The 16,549-nt window shown below is 37.3% G+C and overlaps 1 protein-coding gene across 1 annotated transcript in view; it reads right to left on the reverse strand.

Annotated features, from left to right (window-relative positions):
* The window catches only part of LOC105201711 (junctophilin-1), a 54,262-nt gene continuing 37,713 nt past the window's right edge, over window positions 1-16,549 (reverse strand). The window contains exons 4-11 of the mRNA XM_039458137.1: window positions 13,525-13,820; window positions 13,263-13,430; window positions 11,971-13,047; window positions 11,739-11,816; window positions 10,960-11,168; window positions 9,701-9,841; window positions 9,231-9,501; window positions 1-7,721 (exon numbers count right to left, since the gene is read on the reverse strand). Of these exons, the coding sequence (XP_039314071.1) occupies window positions 7,662-7,721; window positions 9,231-9,501; window positions 9,701-9,841; window positions 10,960-11,168; window positions 11,739-11,816; window positions 11,971-13,047; window positions 13,263-13,430; window positions 13,525-13,820 (2,300 nt within the window). The 3' untranslated portion in view covers window positions 1-7,661. The remainder of the gene's footprint in view (window positions 7,722-9,230; window positions 9,502-9,700; window positions 9,842-10,959; window positions 11,169-11,738; window positions 11,817-11,970; window positions 13,048-13,262; window positions 13,431-13,524; window positions 13,821-16,549) is intronic.

Consider the following 16,549-nt stretch of genomic DNA (forward strand, 5'->3'; position numbering starts at 1 on the left):
TCCGATTTACGCGATGCTCTTTAATCTGTCATCAGTAACAGCTTATACATGATATACATAAATACATTCAATACATTGAATCAACGTTTGCAACGTCGTTGTGTTTGGTGAATGGAAATCAGTAGTTTTCTACATTAAGATCAACTTTCTCGAACGTAGTCTGAATAATTTTACCGAGTATGTACATTATCTATTTCGATCCTCGCCTGATCGTCTACATCTATACGTCTATGTGTCTACAAATAATTGTGCGTCACTCTATAAATAAGAACGTGATTATATCTGACACGTTAAATAGTCTAAAAAAGCTCGCGTAAGGTCAAACAGAACAACGCTTTTCGCAAGGTTGGCACTTGAGTGCGAGATTAAAAAAAGTATAGAAGAAAGTCGCCAATGCTGGCATACCTCTTAAGCAGCATCCTCTTGTTTTTCGGAAACTAAACATTGCACTGTATTAATACTGACAAAAACACGATCTGCTTAAATAATTAAAGAAATAAAAACTTATAGTTTATACATTTACGGTTTTTATTACATGAAGTCTGTCAAAAATGAATTTTTGGAAAGCAAGAATAAATTTTGTACGATCTTTTTTTTTGCAAATTGCATAGTTTAAAAATACAATAGTGAGTATATTATTGGTAATTTTAGATTATTTTTTACGTTTATAGCTTCTTAGAACTGTTTCGTTTATACGTTCCTCTTTTATATTTTTTTTGTAGTGCGGTTTGGAATATAAAACTGTTGTGCAGCGTAAACCGGTACACCTCTTCGTAGGAATAGACAATAACTACGAAATCTTCAAATACAATATTGACAGATGTTTTATAAATTTTTTCACATTTCTTTTAATATCTTAAGGTAAGAAAATTAAATAGCGTCAGACACACGTGTACACTAATAAGCAAAAAAAAGGTATAAAATGGAAAAATTCAATCCTAGTCTTTTAATTTTATAAACTTTCTGTTTAATATATAAAAATATATTTTGTTTAGTTTATCTTTACAGCATACATTCTTAGCGTTCAAAGAGTGTTTTTATCAATTTATTTTATAGTTAATTTATTTCCTATGAGGCCGTGTCTGAATTCTGTTATACTGCTTCCTATGCCAGTTTTGGAATTCAATTTTTCAGACACTTCTTTTAAGTTATATTGTAGAAACATTAATTAATATAAAATACGAAACAGTACTACAAAAATTGGTATACCATCTGATAAAAGATACTTTTTAAGTTTTATTCATGTTTTTAAAGTTTTATTTTTATATTATTATTATTTTGCTTAAGAAATATTACTTCAAAACAAAATGCCAGTATTGGTAACTTTCCCTTACTTATTTTCAACGTTGACAAAATGTCGATGCTTCTTTCGTACTATCTCCTTTCCGAACAATCGCGCGATACTACACTTGAAATTCGTCATAAGCGAGTAACTTGTGTGAACACATGGGTAGATTAACGACTTAAGTCAGAATTCAAGTGTTTGTTTGGGAATGTTGCATTTGGAATTGCATTTACGCATTGCTGCATTTTATATGCGGATCCGCCTAAATCATAAACTCCTCCTCGCCGTGTCCTCTCTTCCCTTTGTGCAACCGTCGTTATTGTCGAAACCATGATTTGTGACTTAAGATGTTAACGCAGATATATTACATACCGTTAAATCGGTCCTGTATGAAAATATAGCGAGTATTCCTTCATAGTTTAATTAAAAACCTCAAAGAGTAGTATCTTGTTTGTGCGATCTTCATCATTATAATTTCTATCGATTAGAATCATTAGAATTTCACGTTCCGATTATATTAGACCGTTTAAGAATTAGGCTCACAGTTACAAGTGTCATTGGCAAAATCGATCCTTAGGTCTCCTCTCCTTAATCTTACTATCGTACACAATTTCGCCACGTTATCTGCTTATAACTTCGAGTATTAGCCTTATTTATACGGAGCATATTCAATATGTAACTTGGACGTTTTTTTTCTGTATAAAGAATCGTCGGTGTATAAATACATTTAACACAGGCGGTCGTAAAACTCGCGTTCTTAGTTCTCTCCTTCCTCTCGAGCATTCATTTCTCTCAGTATATAAAATAAGCTTTCGCACTTCTCTTCGTATACATCTCTTCCTTCGCGTTATTAGTAAGCGGCAAATTAGTCTACGCGATGATTCATATGCGTGCGTGAAACAAGTAACGTACTACAATATAACGTTCGTATATATATATATGTATATCGACTAACATCGTAGATTTAATTAGGCTCCTGCGTGCTTAAGGCTCGTATCGTCTCGAACGTCTCTCCCCCCCGCGATTTACTTTCATTTTAACAAGTCCCTTGTCTATGCTCAAGGCGCACAAAAGAATTAATTGTGCATCTAGCTGGACAAAACTAAAAAAAATCTATATTTTTAAGTAAATTTAAGTATTGTTTGTACTGTATACGGCAGATTCTAATAAGATCGGTAAAACATTTTGATACCGCAATTAATAACGCTCATAATAATTGGTTTCTCCAATAAACTTTCAATATAGTATAATGTACCCAATAAACACAAATATGGTAATTATACCATATTATACTATTCATATGTACGTACATTGGTCCATATGAATAGTATAATTGGCATAGGTATAAGTATAATAAACAATTCTTATATTGTATTATATCTGTATCAATTAGAAACGTTTAAAAAATTGTAATAAATTTTTTAAACGTTTTTAATTAATACAGATGTAATAATAAATAATTCTTATAACGTATAATAGTTTAAAAAGATGTACTAAATATACACGGAAGAAATTAAGGTTGCCTTAGAATAATATACTTTCTATCCACATAAAAGAGTTATGAAAAGCATAACAAAGAAGATCTGGAAGCGACTTATACGGTTGTTTCAACTTTAGTAAGTTTCAACTTTAGCTGCTTTATGTGCGTCACGATCGTAATTTAATTATAATACAACCGGATTATCAGATCACGATAATAGCATGTTATCAGAAATATAATAGAATAGTTTATTTAGCAGCGAATTGGTGGCAGAAATAGAACAGCTCTAAACTCAGTTTAGTAATGCGATGCAAATTGGCAGCAGAATCGAGCAAAATCTGTTACCAATCTGCCATGAGATTAGCTTAAATTACATCGGCAGACTCTGCCGGAAGAACACGAGTTTAATGAGGATACAATTGCTGCTAATCTGCTGGCATACTACGGACACTTGATGAGAATATAATGTGCACAAGAGAATCACAGTAACGTACACTTGATTTTATATTTGAAAATTTTTTGCGAGTTACTAGTGCTGTCTATTCTATTACTATAATAAAACCGAATTCTCAGTGCTGTGCTATGCAACTATATTTTATAAATCTTTTAATCATCGATCTTATTTATTTTGCAGACCATATGAAAGAGAGAGAGAGAGAGAGAGAGAGAGAGAGAGAGAGAGAGAGCGCAATAATTCTTTGATTGAGGCAACCGCATATAAAGATATTCTAACTGAATATTACACAAAAAGAAAAATTATCAAATCAACAATCATATTCTCATATATAAGAAAGAATATAAAAGTTTCTTGAAAGAATTGGATATAAATCGTAACTAAAAGTTTTGTTTCTTCATGTAAGTTATGTCTGTTCAAGATTATCAAATTCTTTCAAGAAAATTTTACACTCTCGTTTATATGTGTTTGAAAATATGATTGTTAAACTGATACTAATTTTTTTCTGTGTACTTATCATAAAAAATTACGGTTATAAGAATCATATAAATGAGCATATCTTAACAACTGCATTCCACTTAATATCAGTATAACTTGAATTCACATATATTTTTTTCCTAAAATAAAAAATATTGCCGTAACAACCGTAGCAATTTTTTTCGTGTATCTAGGCAATAACAAGTCAAAGTGGCATATTGAATAATTAAAGTATCTACTCATTATTAAGTCCTTGATTCAAAACCACCAATGAGATAAGTGGTTCTATAAGATGTTGTTTTTATACATTTATTACATCAATCGGTATTTATCGGTTAAGAACAGTTTACAAAAAACAGTTTACAAAAAAAATTGTTTCTTAATTACAAAATCATGTTTTCATAATTAAATTTTAATATTTTTGTATTTCTTCAAAAGATAAAATTATGTCTCTTTCAATTTTTAAGAAAAATATTATTTTATTTTGTATGATTAGTTTTCTATGTAGAGTAAAAAAAAATGATACTATCATTAGATTTTTGTAGTATGTAATTTAAATGCAGTAAAAATGATGTACTACTTTTTGCAATCTTTGAAGATATTCTATTATAATATTATAATTTGGAAGATACATTGCCTGATATTGAAATAGAATTATACAATTGCAATTTATTTTAAGTGTTCAACTTAATTCTCGGTCCCTACATTTAATCAATTATATCAACTATTCAAATTTAAATTGTTTATAGTCATTTTTAAGTATAGTTGACGGTGTTGCTGATATAACCTCAAAAAACAGTAGTAAAAGCGATGTCGTTCGAAAAGTATCTGAAGCACTGCCTCCTTTTAGCATTTCAACTAAAGAAAAATGCCAGCGAAGCTAAAGAAAATAATTTATTCAATCTTGGGTGAAAATGCTGTGTCTTATGTAAAAAGTGGTTTCAAAAGTTTCGGGACGGTAATTTCAATCTTCGGAATGAAAAACTCCTTAAACAACCGAAAAATGTTGAAGACAAAGAATTGGAACAACTTTTGGAAGAAAATTCTTGTCAGACTCAATCAGAGTTTGTAAATACACTTGCGATGAGCCAACAAGCGATTTCGAAACGTACATGAGCTTGATAAGATTCAAAAGACGGGCCGTTGGATTCTGTTTCATGACGCGCGGCCGCGCACACGGTAAAAGCAACCTTGGAAGTTATCTCCAACTTGGACAGAAAAATTTTCTCTTACGCGGCGTATTCTTCAGATTTTGCCTCTTTGGATTACCATCTTTTCCGATTCCGTGATGTCACCGGTTGATTCTCACTTTAAGTCTCCCAAGGAGGTCAGCAAAAGTATCGACGAGTTTATCGACTCAAAACCAATAACTTTCTTCCAAAGCGGATTTCGTCAGTTATCTCAAAGATAGCAGAAATGTATAGAAAGTAACGGAGACTATTTTGAAGATTGAAAGATTATTTGTTTTTTTTTTGTAAATAAATAATATATTTTCTTTAAAAAAACCGAGAGTTAAATTGTACACCTAATTAAAAAATCTGTCTATTATTACGCATAGTACGTTGTAACAAAGTAACTTGTATAAATTATGATAAAACCCAGTTGAGCTCTGTTGAGTCTCAACTCAAGCTCATTTTCTAAATTTAAATTCAAATTCGAAATCAGCGAGTAGAGAAATTCTTATTGACACAGCGCTATTTATTATCTTTAAAAAATTGGATAGTTTTGTCCAGCTAGATTTATATTTTATCCCCACTGTGTGGCGCTAAATATATAGACTCGAATTCATGACAAGCATGCGTTAGAAAAACGTCTCCAACGAGAAAAGAGGAAAAAAGAAGCGGCGTGGAGGTGGTAGATAAGCGAGTCCCTCGTAAAGCTCGTACGTTTGCGATCACGACGCGTAATAACAATTAGCAGTCTCCCCCTCTGTAATATGGCACTACTAATATTTGATAAGCCGAACGTAAGATCATTTGGGCTATAAGCCTAAATACAGTATGGCGAAATTGAATTGGAGTGATATCGATCAGTCGAATTAACTTAAGGCAAATAATTTGAGGAGAGGTGGCTAGAGCGAGAAAGCTCGGAAGAAGGGTCGAAAGAAGCTTAAAAATATGGTTAAAGAGGGTTAAAATAGAATGGAAGAGCAAAAATACGGTCCCCGCCTCCACGCCGCGCGCTAAGGCTTACCTTCCGAAGTCCGTTAATTAGCTTGGTTAATGGACGTAATGAGCGTGCGCTGCACAGGCTTTACTCAGCTGCGCGCACGTGTTTACACGTGTATATATGTGCGCATGCAATTAACGTAGATTGTCTAATGCTCGATTCGCAATAGCTATTCGCAAAGAAGAAGAAAGAGAAGAGGAAAAGAAACGGAATGTCACATGTAATGTAGAAGAATCTGCGAACGTGGATTCGTTTCGCTTTATCAGCCGCTTTTACAAAGTGGAGAGCCAACTCGCACGTCACTCCGGTTTTAGCATGGTCGGTTCTGTGTGCAAATATCTATACATATACATTATACATACATCGTACATATACACAGACATGTCCGTTTATGCTCGTAAATATAAGTTTTATACTCTCGCGTTACTTCTGCGCGATTTAATCTTATTTGACTAGGTTATAGAGAGTGTACCGAGCGGAAAAAAATAAATAAATAAATCGGAGGGCATTTAGTTGCTTCTTCGCTCTTGCTGAAAGGAACTGTACATAGTGTTACATTTATTGTTCGTTGAACTGGTCCGTCGGCGATCTCGCATGTTGCCCAATGAGCGCAATAGATCGTATCTCGAATTGATACAATGAGGCGACGCGGTCGTGTCGTTGCCAATCTCGTTGTCGTTTTTCAAGCGCGCTTTGCGAAATCCGCAAATCGCTCTAGCACACAATTCCGTTTCTCAATAGCGTTTCCTAACGACAGCGATCCTCTTTCGCGACCAAGACGCGAAACACGATCTAAGATACCTCGGAAATCTTTAAGCTCTACACCTCTTTCTCGTCGGCTACGCTTTGATCGTCGTTTATTTAATCCTGAAACAATTCGCGCTTTCCTTATCAGTGATACTTTCGTTACGGCGAATTAACCAGCTCACACTATCTTCCTGTACTCTGGAACTCGTTGCGCAACAGTGAGGTATTTGTTATTAATCGTACGTGCGCTATTGCCAAACGCAGCGCGTTGACATCACGCAATCGCGGATTTATTCCAGGATCAACGTCGACGATCAAAAACTAGATTGTCCGTGTGAGTGAACAAATCGTGCCACTCACTAGGCTCGCAGTGTGTTCCCATTAGAAAAATAAGTCTCCCATAAATATGCATTGCTCATTTCGAATGCGCTCCCTTTGACCGCGAACTCTATTAATGAGCGTCTTTATTGTTCGGCATCGCGGCGGCGTCATGTTAAACAGCTAATAGCGATCTACACCAGGTACAAGTGTCTCTCATCCGAGACAAGCATTACGTCCCGTAACGTAGCACCAAAATTTGTCACGAAAAATGTTCATTACTAGAAAATTCTCCGCATTTTTCGTATAAGGCCCCGCTCTGGAAACCTGCCCCACACTTTCAGCGTACGTGTCAGGTGCACGTGCGTAAATCCGATCGGCAATGAACTATTCGGACACAGCGTTCAAGCCGCGCAGCAGTCGCGTCTTTGCTAGTTAAGGTAACATCAGACGATGCAGAGACTCGTAAATTCATAGAAAAATATCGCCAACGCGCGCGTTCAAAGCTGCCCCGGGGACAGATATTGGCTATATCGGAACTTAATTCGTTCTGAATTTGTTCAACGTCGGAATGAGTTGGGCGGAAACAGTGACCGGAACGCGGTTGCGATTTCTCATTAGTTTTTCCGATTCGGCCCGAGGTGCGGCGCGAGCACACCTCGAGAGCTGCGCTCTCTTGTCAACCGCAGTCGCGTCTAACATCGCTCTGTATACATATTTTATACTTATACTCATAGGGTTGCGCGGCCCTTTGACGTTGCGGCGAAGGCGGGGACCGTCCGGTCTGCTTCCTGGGATGGCATGCACAGAACACAGCACAAAACGCCACACAGTTACACAGAGAGACAAATAGAGACAGAGAAGAGAAGAGAAGAGATACAGATAGGTAAGGTAGCCTAAATAAGAGAGAGGCGAGTACGGTGAGAAATAACTGATCGAGGAGAAAAAGGGGGGAAAGAATGGAAGAAGGGCGGCAGGGAGAGGGTGCGTTGAGAACTCAGACGAGGTGCAAGTAATGTATCTTGGTAAAAAAAAAAAAAAAAAAAAAATGCTGTATAAACATGGATGGGATGATTATACTTGGACTTACGAAAACAATTTCAGAATTATTCATTTTGGAATTCGCAGCAGAATAACACGTGAAACTAATGTAATGTACTTTTGATATCATTTTACGGTCATTTTCTAGTCATTAAGAGAGCTCGTGTATACATATAATGTTACCGATGGATATTATGAATAATCGCTCGCGTTATTATTCATAACTGTCCGGAAATTATTATTCATATAATTTGCGACGATTATACGTATACAATCGTCGTTTTATGAAAACTTTTATAACGAAAACATTTATTAAAAGATTGACTTTCGATCGGAATTTCAAAAAAAAATCGCGTAGACGAAACATCGTTAAATCTCTCGTCAGTTGTTTTCTGCTGCGAGGAGAAATTTAAATCTAATATCGTTCGACTTATACGTACGATACCCTCTTGGGAATCATCGTAATGTCGAACAATTGTTATCTTGTTTAGCGCATAATGACCGTCGAGGTTATTTCCGATGTTGGTCTTGGAAAAGCGTCCCGTTTCGTTTCTTGGCAGAGTGAACGCCAAACACAAATCGCTTCGCCGAATTTTGCATTATTTTTCCCCGAATTTTCGCGATTCGCGAGAAATCGACATCAAAATTTCATCCGCGTGGAAACTCGAGATTCGTTCGAAAAAAAAAGAACGTCGCGATCCGTTCTGAATGAATAAGCAGCGAGAAACCGTATTGAAAAGATGTAGTCGTGGGAGCACTTTAATTTTCTAGAAATATCGGTGCAACGCACGGTTCAAATACAATGGATAATAATATTTACACAGGATAAATATAATTTAAAAGTGCTGTCTGCCCGATGACGTCAATGCACAAGATACGCCGGAATCCTCTTTATGGAAATCTTTGTCCGACTCGGGATGTCAATACGTCTATGAATCTTTAAAACAACACTCGATCACAATATTGACAATAGTGAATTAGCTGGAGCGTTGTGGAGCAAATATCCGTGGAACGTATTCCGTGGCACATTCGAAATTTCTTTTTCGAGGTGGATGACGTAAGTGCCAAGACGTCTTCGGGTGCATAAGACGAATGTATGGGTGCACGTACGTATGCACGTGACGAAGATACATATATATATATATATATATATATATATATATATATATATACACACATATGTATATATATATATGTATATATGTGTGCATGTTGTATATAAGATGGTAAAGGACAAACGCGTGAGAAAAAGGACTTACCTTCGGCACAATGCCGCCACCGCCCCCACCTCCGCCACCGCCCCCACCGCCCCCACCGCCGGATGGTCCGCGAGCTACGTAGAGGCTCTCAGTGCGCTTAGGCTGCCCAGGACTCGGCAGAATGTCCTGTCCAAGGCCACGGTTTTTTATGAGAGCCCCCTCGAACTGGCTGGGAGTCGGCACGGCGTACGTCGGCGTCGCGGCGCCGCTACCTATCACGGAGCCGTTCAGAGGCGTCCCCCCTCGTATCACGCTCGGTGCTCTCGTCGATCTGTCGATCGCAAAACAAAACGTTTCTTTTCAATATGACTCGTATCTCGGTTATCTCAGTTCTACAAAAAAATATTTTTATGATACTCCAGAAATTTCTGAATGAAGCTCTAAATTTAGATTTTTCTACGCGTATACGATTGCAAACAAAACAAATATTTGCAAACGTCAATCGATATGCCGATGCGGCTGTTACTCACCTGTCGAGCATATCCGGGTTCGATGGGTTCGGTATAGTTCTGTCGACGGATGGCTGTCTCGATCCAATCAATCGGGAATGCGCTCTGGCATAACGATCTACGGAACTGTCGCGACTAGGTGGCCTCTTGTAGTGATCCAGCCTGCAATGTAATAGTCGCTCAAACCTTGTCACATAATTATAAGCTCAAAGAGTCTAAAAGATTCTGAAAATATCTAAAAGATTCTGAAATTTGTAAAAAATATTTCTTGCGAGCATTGATTCGTTTTAATCTTCCGCAGATTAATGTAACTCATTGACCCAGACGGTTTTTCCAATTTTGTTCATTCTGTCTTCAATTTGGATACATACAAAAATAGTAAAAAATAATATTTTTATGAATGTTTGTTTTTTTTACAAAGCAAAATATAAAGAAAAGAACAGCCAATTTACGAGCAAATTAATTGATCCTGTAAATTACGTAAATATTAAGGATATATTCTCCTACAAAGTATTACATGAGACATTTCGACTATATTTAGTTTTTATAGTTTTACATTAACTATTCTGGCAATACAAAAACTATTTTAATCCGCACAATTAAATAACAATTTTGAGTTGCATACATCGTACATATCTACCATGCAAGAGCGCATGAGTCAACACTTTAGCGTTAGCCCGGGTCTTCAAAAGTCTTCAAACGGTCCAAAAGATAAAAATTTCCCTTAACATCATTTTCCAGTCGAAAGCAAGAAAAAAGTAAAAAGCTTTCTAGGTCATATAATTGTATAATCGTATTCCTAAATGTTAAAAAAGTATATCGGAATTTTGCAGATTTTTTAAAATCCAAAAACTCTTTGACAAGCACAACCATCTACCAATGATTCAGGTAATTTAACTAATAAATGGTAAAAAACAGGCTAGTCTGCGGAGAGTTAAGTATGATTTCAAAGAAGTTATTAAAACCTTTTTAGATTGTTATGGTAAATGGCCTAATGATTATAGTGTCCCAAATATTGGAAATCCGATCTTAAAGGCTTCTTTTTATTGGAAAATTAAAGTTTCGCTTTTAATGAAATGTTATAACAATAAATAGAATTTAAAAAAAATTAAGAATTAGAATCTTAAGAAGTTAAGTAAAATTAAATATAATTATATACGTAATAATATAATTTTTATATTCAAAAAAGCATTTACAAGCTTGAAGTTCTATTTGGGACACTACTAGCAACTGATCATTTACACTATGTATATTGATTGGATAAAAAGAACACGTCAAACCTGTCGTTTAGTGTTTGGCCAATGGCGCCTGGTCGATCCTGAGGACTCAGGACTCTACTATTTCTTCGTAAACTCGTTGAGCTCGGCGGCCTCGCATCCATAATACCATCAGGCTGATACTGTTGTGACGGGTGCGTTTGTTGTGCGTACATCGATTGTGAATTGTACTGATTCATTTGACCAGGTCCATATTGATTGGGTATTGCAGTCTGAAATCGATTTCACGTTACTCTAAAGCGGTCCCTAGACGCTCAATATTATTACACAATATTACTGATCGTCTAGAGAGAGAGAGGCAATATTGAATTCAATTGATATTGTCTGAAGAAATATTATACAATTACAGACCAATTTTAATCGCAGAACAAATACATGGACGGATCATATTTAAAAATGTTGCTCAAATAACAGTATTTAGTTTTCAGAACATCTTCGTTTCTAAGATAAGCGACATTGTTGTTGAATAATCCTGTATTTGTTCGTACACTGCTAGGGGCTACCAAAATTTTGCAGGCTGATCCGATGATCTGACAAGAGTAACGATTAAATAATCAAAAAAAAAGAAACAATGGCCTCCCCTATTTGGTTGTTAAAAATCCACTAACTTTTAACTAGCTAAAAGTGTTACTCCACTAGTTGCCATCACTCAGAACAATACAAATATAAACAGATGTAATTAAACATTGGGATTGTCGATAATTAGTTATTAGTATTGCGATACTGTTAAACTCGCCAGTGAAACTAGACTCGCACTCATAGAAACTCATTAAGTTGCTTACACCGTAAAACTGCGCATCAAACTGATTCATTTGGGCGAATGTCATGGGATCGTACCTAAACGACTGTTGTAGATACATCTAGAAAGAAACAGAGAGGGACACGGCATTGGCGTAGGCACACAAAAGCGTTCAGTAAATCGTAATAAGTAAATCGAATTATTGCGCGACGTGGAAAGCTGCGTGCGGAAGCCGAAAAAAGATCGAGGTAAAACAACACTGCGAGCGGCGTCACCTGCTGACTGGGATAAGCCTGCAAATTTTGAAAGTCATGGGACTCGATGGGTTGCTGCTGTTGCTGTTGTTGCTGATAACCGGGATATTGTTCAACCTGAGATGGATTAGCCGGTTGATACTGCGACTGGTACGGATTGTTCTGGGCGTACTGCTGGTGTTGCTGGCTGTATTGGTTCGGTATACTGTTCGGGTACTGACTCATCGGAGCTGGGTTCTGCGACATGCTCTGCTGCTGATACGGATATTGGTACGGATTCTGACCAGTCAGCGAAGTCTGCTGCACATTCTGTTGGTTAATGGACGCTTGGTTCGCCAGCGGCACCTGATTCGGTATTTGGTTTTGCATGGGCAGCTGATTCTGTGGCAGCGGCTTCATACTGGTCCTACGTATCGATTGCATCACACTGCTGGCGGTATTGTTCGCCACGGATGCTGGCATCGCGTTCGTCGTCGTTGTTGCCGTCGTTGTAGAATCGACGGATAACGAGGCATTTTTGATCGGCGTGGCGCTGCTGGGCTGATCCACGCTGGCCGTCTTGTGCAAGATACTTTTGCTCGGCATGGAGTCCTGCGGCGGCGGAACGTATTTGGGTATCTCTCTGTTTCGCAACCTTTCTAAACCTGGCTGCCGGAAGTCCGGCGCGAACTGCCTTGCCGTTTGTTGCGCTAGCTCGGAATCTTCCCTGGCGTGATCGGCGGCGATATCAGCCAACTCTGCCTTACCCCGCGCCGTCGCCGTCCTGGAGATAGCGATGTCGGCCTTCTGCAGAGCAATCTTACTCGCCCGCTGAGCAGCGCTTACCGCCGCCTCTATCCTTTCACGGAACTTGGCGGACCTGATCAGGAAGAGGTGCTTCTTTTTCTGGCTAGTGATAAGCACGTTGTTCTTGTATTTTCCTTCCTCCTTGCTGCCGTCGCGGAACGTAGTGACACCGTAACCATATTTGCGATTGTTGAACCACTCGCCTTCGTATCGCAGCCCATCGCTTCTCTCGGATATGCCGAAGCCGGTCCTCTTGTCGTTTTTCCATTCACCCAGGTACGTCTCGGTCACCGACGCGTCCATCTGCTCGTCCTGCGAATCCACATCGTGTGAGTATAACCATGTGTTACGTCATTTGCTTTAATTTTTTTGAAAATTATACTGCAACCTAACTTTATTGTTAATGCTACGTATCTCTTGGCACGGTATCGGTATAAGCGGATTTAACGGTCGCGAAGAAACGAAATTAAAATCCGATTAGAGAGATTCGTCGAAAGAAGCTGAGAAACGTAAGTACCGTCACTCACCTCGATGACAAAGGACGCATTGCTGTCCGTGTGAACCGACGCCGAGGCCTGACTCTGCGAGCTCTCGGTCGACATCCATGATGCCGAGCTGGCATTACTTCTAATACTACCGCCAGTGCCGCGCTTCTCTAAATCACCCGTACTCCTCTGCTTTCGTATCTTGAGACCCTGTCGACAGAAATGTTCTTCTAGACAATGCCGCGATTTCCGTTGAAGAATCTCGCTAACGATTCTTCGTCCCGTCGCGAGAGGGATACCTTACCGAGAGAATACCCTTCTTCAGGGACTTTTCAGTGAGACTTTTTCTCCGGGCGGGCGGATCGTCGCTCCTGGCTTTCAGAACGAATCCTCCCCGGCTGTCGTCTACGCGTCGATCCCTCCTGTCGGTGGGTTCCGGCGTCGGGGCGACTGCTGGTCCGCCGTCGGCGCTCCTTAACGACGTCAAGGACGCTCTCACTTGCTTCGGAGGTTTGTAGTGGCTGGCCAAACCGAACGGTGCGCTCGCTCTCACCCCATAACCGTGCCGCATGCCGCGGAGCCATTGGCCTTGATACGTACCTACAAAATCATCCATGTAACGCAACAGAAATAGAAACAGGAGTCGGAGGCGGGATTCCATCGGTGAATTACACACCACCGTCTCCATTAGAGCTGATGAAATTATTTTTCATGGAGTTAACGCATAAATCTCTCCACGTGACTCAATATAATTTATTTCGAGGTTTTCAAGTTTTTATTACGCTGAGGAAAAAGTTTTGTCGTCTTAAATTTTATATTAAAGAAGTTGAAAATCTCGTTTGCTTCGAAGGGAGATGATTGAAAACATTTCGTTCCTCAATCTTAAATAAAAAAAAAGATTTATTGGAGGTTTTGCTTCTATTTTGCTATAATTTTTGAACTTTATTTGACAGATCGTTGAAATAAAACCACGAGTGGTTTCGATAATGATAAAGATAACACTTTGTTTTTGCAAGAATCAATATTTATACAGCACATCAGAAACTTGCAAAGATTTTATTTTGTAATATTCAGCAATGTTGCAGCAACGTTTCAAAAATATTGTCCTCTTATTCAAAAGTAATGTCCTCTGCTTCACGCGCACTTCAACAATACGATGCAATGAAATTCTACTTTTTATAATTAATAAACTTTACAAGGTAGAGTAAAAAATGCAGCATTATGAGATTTTTCATTCGTAATGAAATGGGCGAGTTTAATGAGCCATCACAGCAGCCAAACTTGCTCTCCGAGCGATTGAATATAATTGGTCTATAAGTAAGAACCAATCGTGTTCAGTCGCTTGGCGAACATGCCTAGCCGTTTTGCTGACTTGAACTTGCCCAATAATTCTTTGAAGGAGGGAGATTAGCATGAGGCCGTTTGATCATATTGCGATTGATCACAGCCATTCACAGCGAACGATGTTTAGAGTTCTTTTATTCGAACAACCAATTAGAAAATTTTATATTAAATTAACCAATTGACGACAAAGTTCCACTCAAAAAGAAGTCATTAGAAATGAATTTAAAGACAAAGGTAAGTGAAATGTATTTTGACAATAAAATGTTTAGTATTTCTGTAAAAATTAAGGCCGTAACTGTCAATTTCGAAGTGATATTGTTAAATATGAATACGAAATTTGATGCAATCTATTTTAAATGAATAACGTTTATACGATATTCTAACCTCTTTATATCTTCTCTTTTAGCGATAAATTTCGTTTTTAAGCTCAAAGGTGACTAAATTATATGAAGATTTTGATTAAAGATAAGACGTTAATTGGAGAGTGTAATTTTTCTGGCTGTAATTTTTCAACGAACATCCTGGAACTTAGTTTACGATCTTGTGATTATGCTTAAGTTTTCATATAACTTAACCTTTAAGCTCCAATTCGAAAGGGTCTAACCGGATAATAATGTAAAAATTGCACTTGAGGGGATCAACTAGAAAAAAAAATAATTTTTCACCAAGTTTTTCAGCTCTCTATCTCTACTATTTATTCCTACTATTTATTTCTCTGGAGCGTTTTCCGTGTTTTTCAGTTTTTAATTTTTGTTTGCTCTCCTAGTTAAGCGATTCCTATAAAAAAATTTACAATATAAATATATCATTAACATACATTTTAACGAATATTTTGATCCCTCTAAAAACTCGTGTTTATATTTAAATAAATTTAAAAAATGTTTTAATTGTTATTTAAAAATCAGGTTTTGGGAGTGCACTCTCGAAAATATTTTTACAATGTTGTCTTTCATTCTTGTTATGCTCTGAATTTTTTTAGGATTGTTTTAACGAAATTTTACGTACAATACTTTTTTTTACGCCTTTTTAGGCTTTAATAATTATTACTTTTTTCTGTTTATGCATAATAGAATAACAGTAACGTCGCTATTTTTACATTAACAAATTGATTTCGTTATTTCATAAACGTATAATACGTGCCTATGGACCGTGTTGCAAAAATCACTATAGATTTCGTATTGAACTGATCAAATACCGATTTTACATAATGCCATATTAATACAAAGCTTGCGTTGACATTGATACGATAAATATTTTTTGCTATTATAATGTTCGCAAAGCTAAAGAACGCTTGAGCTAACAAGTATATCCAGAGCTTTTTTTCCCAGCGTTTTTTTCATTTGCCGAAAATTAAAGACTAACATTATCGTACTGTTACTATTTAAATTATTGAAAGATGTTTTTATTTAATTTTTAATTAAAATGGTTTAAAAAAGTCCTAAAGTTAATCTTAATAAATATTTTATTTGAATATTTTTTGTATTTTATTCAAATTTTTGGGGCTGTCCAAACTTCCCATATCAAAATTTCGTGAAAAAATTAACTATTACTTCTTAAGTAACAGTAATGGTCATGTGCAATGTTGCAGCAATATTGTAACATTTTGTAACGTTTTTTAACGTAACAATTTTTCATCTCGCGATGAAATACTTCTGCAAATGTTGCTACAATCCTTTTTATGCTATCTGGGCCATATTTTTCAGGGTAATTGAACGGAAACGCGAAAAAATGCGAGAAATTTGTCGGCAATGCGTCAGAAATCGGAAGTGGACGTCAGTCGATTACGCTGAATCCCCGGGGTTGCCTACACTCGGCAAATAAGATGTATTGTTTTTGCCAAAACGTGACCGTGTTTCAAAATGTTTCGCGTGAGTCACAACGTGCGAGGCGAGCGGTTACGCGCGTTCCGCTCAGGGATGGAATGCGTTCAGTTGCGCGTGTGGGTGCGTGCTGTTTCGGAGAAAACGTGCGAAATCCGAATCGAT

This window comes from Solenopsis invicta, chromosome 15 (assembly GCF_016802725.1).
Source record: "Solenopsis invicta isolate M01_SB chromosome 15, UNIL_Sinv_3.0, whole genome shotgun sequence".
NCBI classification, from domain to species: Eukaryota; Metazoa; Arthropoda; class Insecta; order Hymenoptera; family Formicidae; genus Solenopsis; species Solenopsis invicta.